Below are 16,548 nucleotides of genomic sequence, written 5' to 3' on the forward strand. Positions count from 1 at the left end.
TCCAACATATTTGCCTTTTAATATAAGATTTGTTTTCATCATTTCTGAGTGTAACACATTTCTTCTAAAAATAGAGCTCTTTGCTTGTTCTGAAACTTCCACTTGGAGGTGAAGGGGGTAAGGCTGACTGTAATTCTTGGGTGACATTGCCAAAGGGTCCTAGTCACAAACAAACTTTTCAAGGGGGTCTGGATGCTCACAGCAAGGAGGAGTTCGTTTCAAATCCATGGTACTGAAGAAACAGGACAAAACATTCTGAACCCACATCTGTATCTGGTGTGAACCTCCTCCCTGAACACATTACTGACCAAAGGAAATCAATCACAGCTCACACAGGACCAGAGGGCAGTGGCCTTCCCCCTCCCCCAGAAGGAACAGACAGAGGGACCCTGCACACATGTACCAGAAGACAATAGGGTGCTCTCCTCGCACAGTGGTTAAGGATGTAAGTGCACAAATACACGAGACATAGGGATGCAGGGCTGAAGATCTTACACTCCCGCCCTGGGCCAATGTGGACCTGGATTTAATATCATGGAACTTGCTGGGGTTTCCTCACAATACAGATGGAATCAGAATCTTCCCTTGCCCCCAAGGAAGAGCCTGGTTAGCTCCTGAACCCAAAGATTCCCTTGATGTAGCCAGTGAGGCCACTCTTGGTCTTCTGCTCCAACTTGTCCTCAAGAGGTGGGAAAGCCACATGGTTGAGGGCCAGGTCAAAGAACAAAGGCTTGCACGGGATGGGCTGGAATCCTGGTGGGAAGTGCACGAGGTTGGCTTGCTTAGTGACGAGGGAAGGATCTAGGCAGAATGTCTCAAACCGTTCAATCAGAGGCTGGAAGTCAAAGCAAAGGGAGGAATCAGGGATTAACCACAGACTAACGGGATGTTCACTATGTGTGAAGCACCCAGTTCAGGGCCTATATGTGCTGTCGCAGTGGTCCCCATAAATCTCCTATAAGGGAGCTACCATGTCCCAATTTCACAGCTGAGAGTCATTAACAGGTTAAGAAAGAGGTAGGCTAGGATTGCAGTACATACATGCTGACAGAGGTCCAAGTCAGAACTCTTAGGGGTGCTACTCTGCACAGACAAGTCCCTAATCTTATTTGGGACCATCTAGATGACACCTAACAGCTTACACAGGCAGCTTTCAGGTTTTTGAGTAAAAGGGAGGGAAGTAGATTATTTCCTTAGGATTAAGGGTCCTCTGTTCCACCAATGTGTACACACACTCCCAGTAAATTATAAATCCTACTTCTTTTTTTAAAAGAATTTGTTTTTGTGACGAGACAAAGAGAGAGGGACAGATGGGGACAAACAGGAAGGGAGAGAGATGAGAAGTATCAATTCTTTGTTGCAACTCCTTAGTTGTTCATTGATTGCTTTCTCATATGTGCCTTGACGGGGGGCGGGGGGGGGGCTACAGCAGAGTGAGTGACTCCTTGCTCAAGCCACCGACCATGGGGTCATGTTTATGATCCCATGATCAAGCCAGTGACCCCATGCTCAAGCTGGTGAGACCACGCTCAAGCCAGGGACCTCGGGGTTTTGAACCTGGGTCCTCTGCGTCCCAGTCCGACGCTCTATCCACTGCGCCACCTCCCGGTCAGGCTAAATGCTACTTCTTACTCATTGAAAGCCACAGTCCAGACTTACCTTATTGTCCTTGACTTGGGAGGCAGTATCTGTTTGGTGCAAGTCACTTGCATCTGAAAGTTTCACAGGGATTTGGTAAGGACAAGGACTTAGCAAAGTAGATTCACAAATGACACCTATCAATATGTAGGCTCAAAATTCCAAGAACAGAAGAGGCAGACCTGTGGGTGAGTTAGCCCTTTCCCTCCTGGGCCCAAGCTCTGTTCAGAAGCTGCGCAGAGCAAAGACAGTAAGTAAATCCCAGACCAGTGCCATCAGCCCCATGAAGCAGTGCACTGTATGGAAGATACAACTGGGGAAAAGGACAGTTTAATAGTTTCTCTAAATTCTTCCACACAGTCGGATGTCTTAATGCTCCACAGTAATGGCAGGGAAAATAAGAGCCTTACAAATGAACCTAATCGATGCCTTTCAATCTCCAAAGAGCAGTGTGGGGTGGAGGGCAGAGGATCAGCAGTGAATCTCTGGGAGAACAGGAGGCTCACCCAGGATAGCCGCCGCCTGCAGAGAGCATTTCTCCGATCTCACTTGCGTGATGAGCTCTTGTACATTGGGCAGGTCCTGCAACGATTCAGAAACCGTGTACTCACGAGCCAGTCAGAGAAGCACACCAAACCAACCTGACTGAGTTAGGCAATCCCACTGGTATTTTCATGGGATTTTAGACGTTTTAACCAATTCTCCTTATTACAAAAACACTAGCCTATTTCAAATGGGAAAAATTAAACCATGGACTAAGTAATAATGCCTAGAAATAATGAGATTAATGATAATATTAATAAATAAATTTATTATACATAAAATGCATTCATGCCATGTGTTGTCCTGAGCAGTTTATGCTAATGATCCTGAGATGGTCTGTGCCCATTTTATAGATAAGACTGAAGCACACGAGCCTGACCGGGCGGTGGCGCAGTGGATAGAGCATTGGACTGGGACACGGAGGACCCAAGTTCGAGACCCCGAGGTCGCCAGCTTGAGCACAGACAGGCTCAGCTGGCTTGAGCAAAGCTCACCAGCTTGAGCCCAAGGTCGCTGGCTTGAGCAAGGGGTCACTCGGTCTGCTGTAGCCCGGGTCAAGGCACATATGAGAAAGCAATCAATGAAGAACTAAGGTGCCACAACAAAGAACTGATGCTTCTCATCTCTCTCCCTTCCTGTCTGTCTGTCCCTATCTATCCACCCCACCCCCATCAAAAAAAAAAAAAAAAGACTGAAGCATAGAAAGGTCAAGTAATATGCCCACTTGTACTCCCAGGGGCAGCAAAGCTGGGTTTCACCTGGGCCAGCTGGCTCAAGTACAAGGCCATCATTTTCTTTCTTTCTTTTTTTGTGACAGAGAGAGAGAGTCAGATAGAGGGAGAGATAGGGACAGACAGGCAGGAATGGAGAGATGAGAAGCATCAATTCTTCATTGCGGCTCCTTTAATTGTTCATTAACAACTTTCTCATATATGTCTTGACCCAGGGGCTACAGCAGAGTCAGTGCCCCTTGCTCAAGCCAGCGACCTTGGGCTCAAGCCAGTGACCTTGAGCTTCAAGCCAGTGACCTTTGGGCTCAAGCCAGCGACCATGGGATCATGTCTATGATCCCACACTCAAGCCAGTGACCCTGCACTGAAGCTGGTGAGTCTGCACTCAAACTGGATGAGCCTGCGCTCAAGCCGGTGACCTCAGGGTTTCGAACCTGGGTCCTCTGCATCCCAGTCCGATGCTCTATCCACTGTGCCACTGCCTGGTCAGGCGAGGCCATTATTTTCTTGCCTCCACCTCTTACTTGACAATATTCAGAGTGATCTGATAAGGTCTGGATACTGCTAGACACCTCACAGCTCTATTCCTCAACACTCTCCAGACCCAAGGGTACATTAGGAGGACAGGCATTGGTAAACTGTCTTTCTCCACTGAGAGAAGCCATCATGCTAGTTTGCCTCCACATCCCGACATCCCGCTGTGATGCTGCTGCCACACTGGTCGCCCCCTCTCTGCTTACACCATCTACTCCGTTCTAGCTCTCTGCCTTCATTCCAGGACCTCTTCCTGCTTGTGCATTCACAGATGGGCTATTTCAGGCAGGTCTCATGACTGTGGCAAAACTACAAGCTCTCTGAAGGCAGAAATCAGGTTTATACTTCAGCCCCTGCAAGCCTCGTGCTGTTCTGAGCAAACAGCCAGAGTCCCAAGAGTAGCAACTCTCATGCACCACCTCGAGATCATGCTCATCACTGTATTGTTATTATAAACCTGATTGCATTTTTCTAAACAGTCTCTGCTCATAAAATACACATGGATTCCCTGGACCAGCCAGTACCTTAAGAGTCTCTGCATCACCTCAGCAGTCCATGAGATGAAAAAGCTAGCTTCCCTCAACAATCAGTAAAGAAACCACACACCCAATACTTCAGATCAGCATGCATGTTCTGATGTACACCCAAATCGCCTGCAGGTCTGGCTAAAATGCAGATTTCGACTCCGAAGGCCTGGGTGGGGCCTGAGAGCCTGCATTTCCAGCTAACACCCCAGTGCTGCTGCTGCTGCTGCTGCCGCTGGTCCAGGCACACTTTTTGGGGAAGGGTTCCAGTGCTGGCTCTCAGCTCGGCTGCACACTAGAACCACAGAGGGGTTAAAAGCTCAGTGCTCATCCCAGACCCCACACCAGTTAAGAGTCAGAATCTTGGGGCAGGACCCAGACATCCATTTTTTTTTCAAAGGCAGCAAATCAAGATAAATCCTATAGTGTGTCAGGACCAGAGAGGCATATGACTCCAGACATCTGTTTTTTTAAAAAATCTTCCCAGGCAATTTCAACATGTAGCTGAGTCTAAAAATAGTTCTTCAGGTTTTTTTTATCCAAAGGAATGACTTTCCTTTTTAGAAGCTGAGTCCCCCTCACACCTGGAGTGCTGCCGAGTTCTACAGCCTGCAGCTCCAGGACACTCAGGGACATACCATGTCCACGGCTGACCAGGCAGGACTAGGCAGGACCAGCCTGAGGAGCGGCAGCTCCTACAGAGACTCAGTGCACAACTTCTCCCAGCTTAGAACCAGGGAGAGGCCAATGACTCACCTTTAGGCTATTCCTGAAGGCCCTGGCATCAGAATTTACTTCATTTGCATACTTCAAAACTCTGTCATACAGGACGAGGGCTTCACTCCACTTTTTCACCAACACATAGGACTGAGCAATAAAGAAACACCTGATGGGGAGGGAAAAGAACACAGTATTCTAAAGCAACAACTTCCCAAGAGCAAGGTTTTCCTTGAAGTTTAGGCTAAATTTTAGATTTGGAAACGTTTCTGAACATCAGGATCACTGTCTGGAAGACTGTAACATTCTCATATCCACATATCCAAGTCTGTCAGGCTACCCAGCACTGGCCCCTGCAATCGGAGGGGACAGTGAAGGTCTGATATAAATCTCACCCAGCACTGCCCAGAGCTGGATCACAATTGTTCATTTCTGCTCATCTCTTTTTCAAAAACCAAATCCAAAATCCCCTTCCTTCCTTTTTTTTTTTTTTTTTTAATTTATTAAGTGAGAGGTGTGGAGGCAGAGACAGACTTCCGCATGCACCCTGACTGGGATCCACAGGCCAAACCCACTAAGGGTGATGCTCTGCCCATCTAGGGCCGCTGCTCCACTGCTCGGCAACCAAGCTATTATAGTGCCGTAGGTGAGGCCACAGAGCCATCCTCAGTGGCCAGGGCCAACTTACTTGAACAGTTCGAGCCATGGCTGTGGAAGGGATAGAGAGAAGGGAGAGAATCAGAGAAGGGGAAAAGGAGGGGTGGAGAAGCAGATGGCTGCTTCTCCTGTGTGAATTGAACCTGGGACTTCCACGTGCCAGGTTGATTCTTTTTTTTTTTTTTTTCCTGAAGCTGGAAACGGGGAGAGACAGTCAGACAGACTCCTGCATGCGCCCAACCGAGATCCACCTGGCACGCCCACCAGGGGCGATGCTCTGCCCACCAGGGGGCGATGCTCTGCCCCTCCGGGGCGTCACTCTGCCGCGACCAGAGCCACTCTAGCGCCTGGGGCAGAGGCCAAGGAGCCATCCCCAGCGCCCAGGCCATCTTTGCTCCAATGGAGCCTTGGCTGCGGGAGGGGAAGAGAGAGACAGAGGAAGGAGGGGGGGGGTGTGGAGAAGCAAATGGGCGCTTCTCCTATGTGCCCTGGCTGGAAATCAAACCCGGGTCCCCCGCACACCAGGCCGAAGCTCTACCGCTGAGCCAACCAGCCAGGGCCCAGGTTGATTCTCTATTGCTAACCCAACCAGCCAGGGCCCAAAAGCCTCTTCCTTATGAAACCAGTCCACTGGGATCAGCAGAGCTTTAGGGCTGTTGGCCCAACAGGACAGAAGGGTCCACAGGGGCCAGGAAGAGGGGCAATGTGGGTCAAAGACAGGGTGCCCTGGGGCACCAGAGTGCTGGGGTATCAGGTTCAGAAAAAGAAGGGCTATAGTGTGCCCTTCCGTCCAGGTCTCGATCTTACTACACAGGCCACATAGAAGTTACAAAGAACATGAGTTGTTTAAAAAACTGAGAAGTTTAGCTTTCTCTCAGCTTCAGCTCAGGGCCCGCTCTGGTTCTGCTAACTGCCACCTTTTCCAGCACTTGTCCCTTTCCACTGGGAGGAAGGCATTTACTGTGTTTGCACTGGCTCCCCGCCCTATCCAGGAGCAGACAAAGGACACTGAGAACTCTCAGCCACGACCTGAGATTTCCCTCAGACATGCTGGGCTGACTGTTCTCGGACCTTGAACAACGTAACCACACAGCCAGTGACCCAGCCTTCCAGGGGCAGAGGGAGCCTGTCAACCCTGCCCTTACCTGTAAGCCTTATACACCAGGGTCCTGAGGCCTATCTCTTTCTGGAAGGCTTTATCCTCCTCTAAGCCAGGGAGCTGGAGCAGTTCCACCAGGTTCTGCATAAGACGCAAAAAGAAAGTTCATGAAGAGGCAGCCTCAGACTGAGTTTTTGACACAAGACCTTGTAAGAACAGACAAGGGTGAAAGGAAAGAGCCTGAGCTTGAAAGGGAAAGGCTGAGAGGATGACCTGGCAGCCACATCTGTTTCACCGCCATCCTCTCTGACAACAAAAGCCTGTTTTCTTCTACCTGACTCAGCTTACTCCTGAACCCCTACAGAGATTGCTTGGAGCTGCTCAGCTAGAGGGGACTGCTCTAGCTCTGCATTTTTTTCAGAGTGGCCTGCTCATCTGGCATCCACACAGATGCCTGTGTGTATAAATGTGTCTCACAGCCCTACTCACTGGCAAACTCTCAGCGGGTCAAGACAATGTGGCCCTGGTCTCAGGATACACCCCAGCAGGTGGGGGAGTATCAGACATGGGAGAAGTGCTCAATGAAACCTATGGGCTCACTAGTCTCTGCATATCAAACTTCTAAATATTGAGGTCACAGACTATGGAAGTGGTTCAAGGACAAGACCTCTGTCTTTTACCAAGACACTAACAGCTGCTGGTTATCACCACCCTTCCACTATGCAAAGCAAGGTCACTTGTGTCCAACACACACAAAGGCCAGGCCCCTGCTTTCCCAGTCCTCCAGGCCACCTGCAGAATGATGTCATAGAGTCGGATCAGGTCCTGGGGCCGGGGAGAACGCTTGCTGTCATCTTCCAGCTGCGACTGCAGCAGGGCCTTCTGCAGACCTTTAGCCATGTTCTCGTTCCGCTTGATTGCCGTTGACAGCTTGATGTAAGTCAGGTAGCTGGAAGGTAGCACATGTTAGCTCAGGCTATGCTCAGGGAAGCTGAACTTCTATCAAGGGCATAGGACAGCCTGACCAGGCGGTGGCGCAGTGGATAAAGCATCGACCTAGAACACTGAGGTTGCAGGCTCAAAACCCTGGTCTTGCCCAGTCAAGGCACATATGGAAGTGGATGCTTCCTGCTCCAACCTCCCTTCTCTCTCTCTCTCTCTCCTCTCTAAAATGAATCAAGTCTCAGAAGGGCATAGGACCATATGTTGGGACTGACCCAGGGAAAGTATGGGGGAGAGGGCATGTCACATAGCAGAGCCATTTGGCATGGTCCTCAAGCTCAAGGGGCCCTCAATTCTGGCTGCTGTTCAGTGGCAAATTTGCAGAAGACCAGGATTAGACCTTAACACAAAATTTTACTTTAGCCTGAATTATAGCCTCTGTTTCCTTTTTTAAGAAGCACAGAGCATCCCTTGTTGGTTGGCTCAGTGGTAGAGAGTCAGCCTGGCATTTGGAAGTCCTATGTTTGATTCCTGATCAGGGAACACAGGAGAAGCACCCATCTGCTTCTCCACTTGTCTCCCTCTCTTTTCTCCTCTTCTCCTGCAGCCATGGCTCAATTAGAGCGAGTTGGCCCTGGGCGCTGAGGATGGCTCTATGGTCTCCACCTTAGGTGCTAAAAAATGGCTCCAGTTGCAATGGAGGGCTTGCCAGGTAGATCCTGGTTTGGGTGCATGTAGAAGAAAAAAAGGAGGGAGGGAGGGAGGGAGGGAGGGAGGGCAATCACAGAGTTCCTAATTCCAGAGGTAGTTTCATGGACAGCAAGCTTGTGCCTGAAACAAGGACTAGTTCATGGCCTGGCCCACACTCCCACTATAAGGGTGCTGTGCTCACACAACAGCTGCCCCTCTGATGACCTCTCTTCTCTTCACAGTGAGGGACAGTCTCTTTGGATGACTGTGCTTATTAAACATATGTTTATACTATGGTGTCTGCTCATTTTGACTGTACCACTAGGCAAATCTCTTTACTATCTAAGGGTAAAAACAGGGTAATCAATTAAATATCTGTTTAAAGAGATGTGTTGTTGAATTGGGCACCTTAAACCTATATAATTACGTTTCAGTGTCACCTCAATAAAATCAATTTTAAAAAATCTGTTTAAGAAGTGTTTAGGCCTTGAGATCCCCACCCTCCTCTGGCAGAAGACTGCAGGTAATCTCATATTGTATCCCTGGGAAAGGAATCAGAAAAGGCCTGGGGACAGGGACACAGGCCTGGCTGAGATCAGGGACTCCATAATGAACCAGGGGGATTAAAGGTCTGTCAAATTCTGAGTGCCGACCTCCTAACCCACGTTCTCTTACTTAGCTTCCAGAACAAGAGCAGCCTGCTACATTCTAGGGCTGTGACCAGCTCAAGAAAAAACCCTGCAAGGTTCTAGATGTGGGGTCCTTGGTGGAAGGGCTGAGCCAGAATGCCTACAGTGAAGCCCAAAGCTGGCAAGCCCCAGGCATGAGGGCAGAGCTGCGGCCAGACAAGCCCCGTGCTTTACAGGAATTGATGACTCACATTATTTAAGCCTCTAACAAGAGAGAAGTCAAAACTGAGGAGGAAAAAAGCAACTTAGAAAAACCAGACTTTATAGGGAGCAGAAAATATAAGAAAACTATTATTAATAACCCCTAAAAGATAAGGGAAGATTTTGTGATTGTAAAATTAGAATGAAAAACTGTATTTTAAAAATAATATTTAAGGGCCCTGGCCGGTTGGCTCAGTGGTAGAGCGTCGGCCTGGCGTGCAGAGGTCTCGGGTTCGATTCCCGGCCAGGGCACACAGGAGAAGTGCCCATCTGCTTCTCCACCCCTCCCCCTCTCCTTCCTCTCTGCGCCCCCCCCCCCCCCCCCCGCAGCCGAGGCTCCACTGGAGCAAAGATGGCCCGGGCGCTGGGGATGGCTCCTTGGCCTCTGCCCCAGGCGCTAGAGTGGCTCTGGTCGCGACAGAGCGACGCCCCGGAGGGGCAGAGCATCGCCCCCTGGTGGGCAGAGCGTGGCCCCCTGGTGGGCGTGTCGGGTGGATCCCGGTTGGGCGCATGCGGGAGTCTGTCTGACTGTCTCTCCCCGTTTCTAGCTTCAGAAAAAAATACAAAATAATAATAATAATAATATTTAAGAACACAAACAAGTTCTTGGAAATTAAAATGGTATCAGAAGTGAGAAAGCCCATTCAGAGTTGGATGAGAGGTCAGGAACGGGGGAGAGTGGACTGGAGTAAGTGAGGAGGCTATTGTGGAAAGGGTACAAAACACATAATCGCAAAGCCAAAAGTAGCAACATATACATTATTTAGAGACATGAGGATTAATACCAAAAACCTTTGTTAAAAGAATTAAAAGTATCTGCTTCTGAGAAATGGGACAAAAGGCCATGAGACAGATTTCCATAAAGCTTTGAAAAAACTAGACTCTCAAAACAAACTATACTGCTCAAAAAATTAGGGGATATTTCAAAATGAATATGAAGCTATAAAATATCCCCTGATTTTTTTTCTTTCTTTCTTTTTTTTTTTTTTTTGTATTTTTCTGAAGCTGGAAACGGGGAGGCAGTCAGACTCCCGCATGCGCCCAACTGGGAACCACCCGGTATGCCCACCAGGGGGCGATGCTCTGCCGAAACCAGAGCCATTCTAGCACCTGAGGCAGAGGCCACAGAGCAGTGGTTCTCAACCTTTCTAATGCCGTGACCCCGCAATACAGTCCCTCATGTTGCAGTAACCCCAAACCAAAAAATAATTTTTGTGGCTACTTCATAACTGTAATTTTGCTACAGTTATGATTCAGAATATAAATACCTGATATGCATTATGTATTTTCTGATAGCTTTAGGCAACCCTGCTGGGGTCGCAACCCACAGGTTGAGAACCGCTGCCACAGAGCCATTCCCAGCGCCTGGGCCAACCTTGTTCCAATGGAGCCTCAGCTGCGGGAGGGGAAGAGAGAGACAGAGAGGAAGGAGGGGGGAGGGGTAGAGGAGCAGATGGGCGCTTCTCCTGTGTGCCCTGGCCGGGAATCAAACCGGAGACTCCTGCACGCCAGGCCGACGCTCTACCACTGAGCCAACCAGCCAGGGCCAATATCCCAATTTTTGTAAGCAGTGTATTATTCACAAAGTGGTATAGGAATTTAGATACATCCTCACAAAATTTTATGAAAATACAAAAGCTACCTGATTTCTCATTTGTCAAAGCTAGTCTCCTGATCATGACCAAAATCCACCATCCAGATACTAGCTAGATCTGAAGGTGGGAGAATGGATCCAAGGGCAAGGGGCTTCCCAATCTAAAAGTTCTGGGCCTTGTTGAAGCTGTTGGGATCTTTTCAAGGTTAGAAAGCTGGAGCAACTTCTGACTTTTTGTGACTGTTAAGCTACAAACAGATCCCTTAATTCCCTATTTTTCTCACAGGGTAGTTGAAATACAGGACATTGTCATCTGGACAGTTAATCTGACATTCACATTATCATCAAATTCCCTAAGAATGGGGATTAGCCTGGTCTGTGGTGACGCAGTAGATAGAGCATCAATCTAGAACACTGAGGTCGCCAGTTCAAAACTCCGGGCTTGCCCGATCAAGGCACATACAACAAGCAAGCAATGAACAACTAAGTGAAGTAACCAGGAACTAATACTTCTTGCTCTCCCACTCTCTCTCCTCTCTCTGTAAAATCAATAAATAAAATCTAAAATAACCAACTTGACAAGGTGATGTATAAATGAATACTATAAAGCAAAGGGACAAAAGCAGACAAGATATGCCTGAGGAAACACCTGGTGCTGGGAACTTGCCCTACCAGATACCAAGACTTCTTATAAAAGACGGTAAACCACTGTCCGGCTCTAAGTACAGACACACACACCAGCAGAGCAGAGGAGCAGGGAAAATGGGGGCTGAGCTTCACAGGGCGGACCCAGCAGGTCGGCGGGGAGGCCAGAGTCGCCCATGAATAGTACTGAACATTCTAGCACCCTCACAGAAAAAGTGAAGCAGATCCTTACTGCAGTAAAAAATAAACTCCAAATGGAATTAAACTTGAGTGTAAACTGAACTTAAATGTGAAAGGGATAATATCAAACATTCAGAACACAGAGGATGACCACAGAGTGGTTGGCTCTGGAGGAGGAGTGGAAGGAATCAACCAGGTGCTTCGAAGTCATTTGAATTCCAGTTTTTATGCAGTATAAAAATTTTAAATTACATATAGATTAGAATTCCCAAATGTAATATATATACTCTTACATGATAAAAGTGTGCATAGATACATGAGTATGTGATATATTAAAGTATACATTCAATCATACATAAACATTATATATATCTTCTTTTGTTCCAATAATGTAGTTCACAATATTTAAAAAGTAAAAAAATCACAACCCTTACCTGTGCAGGTATTGAAGATTAGATACCTTCCCCAACTCACCATCAAGGGTATAATCTCTCTGTTTCTGCAGAAAATGAAAAGGTAAAGATAAAATAGTTGATCTTATCCTTGGCTCTGACCACTTCATTCAGTGGTGTGGTCCCCAAAGTGCCCTGGAAGGAGTCCTCAAATATCAAAGACCTACTGGACATATTCTAGAACAACTGGGTCACTTAGTTGCCACTGGCATTTGAAAACTGGACTTCAGAAAGAGATGAAACTTCAGATTAACGGCCAGTAAGGTTTCCTGTCCGCAGTTCCCACTGGCCAGGTCCACTGCACTAATGGCAAACATCCCATAGTCCATGGCTCCTTGTAGGGTTCTGGGCCTTAAACCCGTGTTGGACCCCTTGTGCTGTCAGCTCCTGCATTTTGGGGTTGGCTGAATAATAATCCCCCAAAGATGTCCACATCCCAACTCCAGAACCTGTGAGGCTATTCTCCTCCATGGTAAAAGAGACCTGGAAGAGATGATGAAGTTAAGGATCTATTGATTAGCCTGAATTATCCAGGTAGGTCCAATGCAATCACACACTCCTTAGAGGTGGGAGGCAAGAGAGTCAGCGATCCAGTCAGAGACTGAAACAGAGGTCAGAGGACAGAAGATGCTATGCTGCTGGCTTTGAAGATGGAGGAAAAGACCATAAGCTAAGAAATGTAGGTGGCTTCTAGAAGCCAGAAAATGTATTCTCTGGGATTCCAGAAATGAATTCTCCCCTGGGACCCCTCGAGCTTCCAAAAGGAATGCAACCTCAAGTGCCCATTCAGACCCCAGACTGTTACGGTCATGAACCTGTGCTGTGTAAAGCCACGGGGCAGACCCCAGAACTGTACGGTCATGAATCTGTGCTGTGTAAAGCCACGGGGCAGACCCCAGAACTGTACGGTCATGAATCTGTGCTGTGTAAAGCCACGGGGCAGACCCCAGAACTGTACGGTCATGAACCTGTGCTGTGTAAAGCCACAGGGCAGACCCCAGAACTGTACGGTCATGAATCTGTGCTGTGTAAAGCCACGGGGGGTGGCAATGTTATAGCAGCAACAGGGAGCTAAAACATCTTGGTATCACCATATGCATTACATTCTGTGAGGGGTCCCTCAACTACTATGAATTCAAAGTGAATGACCAAGACTGGGGTTCAATATGTATCTGTTAAGTGGATGAACGGAAGTACAATATACAAAGGCAGCTAATGGTTAAGGAAAACAGGTGATGACAGCCCAACAAATATTTATCGAACATTTTATACCCAACATATTGTGGTAGATGCTGAAGGAAATATATCATTCCTTTTAAGATTCTTATAATCTTGAGGAAAAATATAACAAAAAAGTAAATATAAAAAAATACACAAAATTTAAAAGGCAATTCTTGATTATCAAAGAAAATATTGGCTATAAGTATGAGATATTTAGAAAATGGAGAGGTCTTTGTGAGCTAGGATGGTGCAGGCAGACATCTCAGAGATGGTGAGCTATGAGCGGGACCTTGCAAAACAGGCCTGTATGAATTGTGAGAAGGGAGAAAGGGATAAGCCAGGCGTGAGGAAGGAAAGGAGAAGAGTAAGGAATGCATGAGGTGGGACAGGTACACGAGGAAGACAGTGAGTACAACAGTGTGAGGTGGAAGATCAGGGAAGCAGCAAGGTATGGGGCTGGAAAAAGAGGCTGGACACAGCAGCGGAGGAAGGCCTGGACACCAGCTCAAGGCATCTGGACTGTATTTGCTAGACCAGTGGTCTCTCAAGCATGGGGCACACAACCCGAAGAGGGTGGGCACAAGGAGAAAACTACAACTCCTACTTATATTTATTTCATTTCTAAAAACTTTGTTTTTGCGCATTTTATATATTACAACTCAGTTGAATAAGGTATACATTTGCAAATAAACATTATCAGGGGTAAATGTTCAACTTACTTACAGGAGTGCATTATCACAGACGTTTGGAGACCACTGCTCTAGACCTAGAGGATCACTCGGCACTAACTAGGAACAGGAGGAACAGACAAGCAGAGAGAGAAACTACAAAGGGAGAGTAAGTAGGGCTTTTGTTACAGGGAAGAAAGAGGCAAAATGGTTCCAAGGTTTCCCAGATGAATGAATGAACCACAGTGATTTTATTAGAAAAAGGAAGCACTGGAGAAATCTACCTGGGGATATGAATTTGAGACCAAAGGCTTAACAGGTAATACAGGAAACCATTAAGAGAAACAGGATGGAGAAGAATTCCTCAAGCTGATGGATCCAGAGGCTTCTCTTGTTTGTCAGCCAAGCACCACACCTCAGAACAACAGTGGCTAAGAGTCAAGGCACTCAGACCACTGGGACCCCACCTGGGAATGAGACACACAGACAGAAGAGGATCTCAGCCCAGAGCAAAAGCAGGCCATGCAGCTAATGGTCCTACCTGATCTGGCTTAAGCTCTTCCCGAACGGCCTGGATGGCATCCCGACACTCGCTGAGCATGGATTCAAACAGACGCTCCTTGGTTTCTTCACTTTCAGCCTAAACAAAAGCAAAATGCAGTGAAGATTTCCCTTTGAGTAAGCCACAGTATTCTGACGGGAGGAGGGCATGACAGTGCTGATTCCCCCGTTACACACGAAACAAAACCAAAATGTACCCCAAATCAGAGAGCGTTTCAATTGTTACTATTCTCTACAATATAAGATTTTTCTCAGAGTCATACTCATTATTTATATAGAAATGGAAAATTTATATATAAATAAAGAGAACAAACTAAAAGGTATCTGTATAACCATCTGAAACTATCTTGTCAGGCAACTGATGCTTCAAATTTTTTCCTATCTTAGAACTTACTACTACTTTCCTCCAGCGCTTCTCCCTCTGCTCAGGCCCTGCACCTGGCATCCCCGGAGGGGCCTTGCTGATGAGATATGGGGCACAGCTACTTCACAATGAAGCACATCAGAAGTTTCTTTTCCTTTCTGATCTAGAACAAACTGTCTTAAACTCTATTGTACAACAGCAGAATTCTCCTTACAAACGTAACCCGAGCAAGTCAGTAACATGACGAATCAATACCAATCAGAAATACATTTCTCTTCACTATCATACAGGGTTCTTCTCTTCACCACCAAAATTCTGCACTCAGATATCACATATGGTCTGCTGAGAACATTTTGGGGCCAGACAAGGCTGACAAGCACTCAATGACAGTCTCTGCACAAGTACAGGGTGTCACCCACCTGCTAGCCAGCTAGGAAAAGGGAACGGTGATTCACTGACTGAATACCTGCCCTACCACATTATTGTTCTAAAGAATCCCATTGAGCCGGTAGAAATGGACGAAAGGAGGTGAACTTGTGTTACTGGTGGACCCATTGTGACATTAAAATATCAACATTCCATTATTGTATTTGACTTTTCACAGAAACTAACATCCACTCTGATCTCTTGACATTCAACTGACCTCTAAGAAAGCCCAAAAGACAACCCAGTACTGCTCACTCCTTTAAGAGATGGTTGGTAGGGGTTTAAAGAAAAAAACTTTTTTTGTGTGTGGCAGAGACAGAGAGAGAGTCAGAGAGAGAGAGATAGACAGGGACAGACAGGAACAAAGAGAGATGAGAAACATCAATTCTTCGTTGCAGTTCCTTAGTTGTTTATTGATTGCTTTCTCATATGTGCCTTGACCGGGGGGCTACAGCAGAATGAGTGACCCTTTGCTCAAGCCAGTGACTTTGGGTCCAAGCTGGTGAGCTTTGCTCAAACCAGATGAGCCCACGCTCAAGCTAGCGATCTCGGGGTCTCAAACCTGGGTCCTCAGCATCCCAGTCCGACACTCTATCCACTGCGCCACCACCTGGTCAGGCAACTCTTTTCTTCTCTTAAAAGCTCTTACGTTTTTTCTAGTTTTCAGTGTGATAAATAATTCCTTGTGAATTACCTAAATTAAACATACTTTTCTATTTACAAGTCACTTGACTCTCCTTTTGTTCCCTAACTTAAGAACAAGCCAGGGACACAATTATTCTATAAATCTACAAAGGCAAACACAGCCACCATCAACTCACTGAATCCTAGAGCAGTGCTACTCAATGGAACTTACTGTGATAACACAAATGCTCCACACTTGCACCATCCAATACCACATGTGTTACCTACCTGTGATTACTGAGCACTGGAAATTTTAATTAATTTAAACTTAGCCATGTGTGTTCAAGTGGCTACTGTACTAGACAGTGCAGCTCTGGAAAAACACTTCATACAAAACATTGTTAAACACTTCGTTATAAGGTTCTTCACAATCATTTAGTCAAACTTGCTGGTCAACTTTCAAAGTAAAAATCCAGTGGAATGAGGCAGCCATATTAATAGTTTAACAACTGTAATAAGATTCAGGAACAGACGTGGCACAACCACACAAAGAGCAGAGCCACATCCTCAGCAGGCAGGATGAACTCCCACTTCATGTCCGATACCACGTCATCCAGCGAATCTGCCACCAACACCCTTTTAGAGACGGGAGGGGTTTAGCACTTACAGCATCTTGTGTATAAGTAAGAAAAGGGTAACTTCATTTTACCAGCAATACAGGTCTGTGTCCTTTCCCACAAGGAGGGTATGGCTCAAAAGAGAAAATGAAAATACTGCTAACCCTCTGTACTGCCATGTTATCACCTTTATTCCCTTTGAATGAGGACACCTTTGTATCAAAGTGTGAA

At 46.9% G+C, this 16,548-nt stretch overlaps 1 protein-coding gene across 2 annotated transcripts in view; it reads right to left on the reverse strand.

Annotated features, from left to right (window-relative positions):
* Positions 1–16,548, reverse strand: part of SRP68 (signal recognition particle 68) — a 45,622-nt gene continuing 29,074 nt past the window's right edge. The window contains exons 9-16 of one of the 2 annotated variants that reach the window (XM_066237461.1): positions 14,267–14,365; positions 11,819–11,883; positions 7,236–7,392; positions 6,490–6,584; positions 4,727–4,856; positions 2,145–2,220; positions 1,660–1,712; positions 1–835 (exon numbers count right to left, since the gene is read on the reverse strand). In XM_066237461.1, the coding sequence (XP_066093558.1) occupies positions 608–835; positions 1,660–1,712; positions 2,145–2,220; positions 4,727–4,856; positions 6,490–6,584; positions 7,236–7,392; positions 11,819–11,883; positions 14,267–14,365 (903 nt within the window). In that variant the 3' untranslated portion in view covers positions 1–607. The remainder of the gene's footprint in view (positions 836–1,659; positions 1,713–2,144; positions 2,221–4,726; positions 4,857–6,489; positions 6,585–7,235; positions 7,393–11,818; positions 11,884–14,266; positions 14,366–16,548) is intronic. The other variant, XM_066237462.1, reaches the window with a different exon arrangement.

This window comes from Saccopteryx bilineata, chromosome 6 (assembly GCF_036850765.1).
Source record: "Saccopteryx bilineata isolate mSacBil1 chromosome 6, mSacBil1_pri_phased_curated, whole genome shotgun sequence".
Lineage (NCBI taxonomy): Eukaryota > Metazoa > Chordata > Mammalia > Chiroptera > Emballonuridae > Saccopteryx > Saccopteryx bilineata.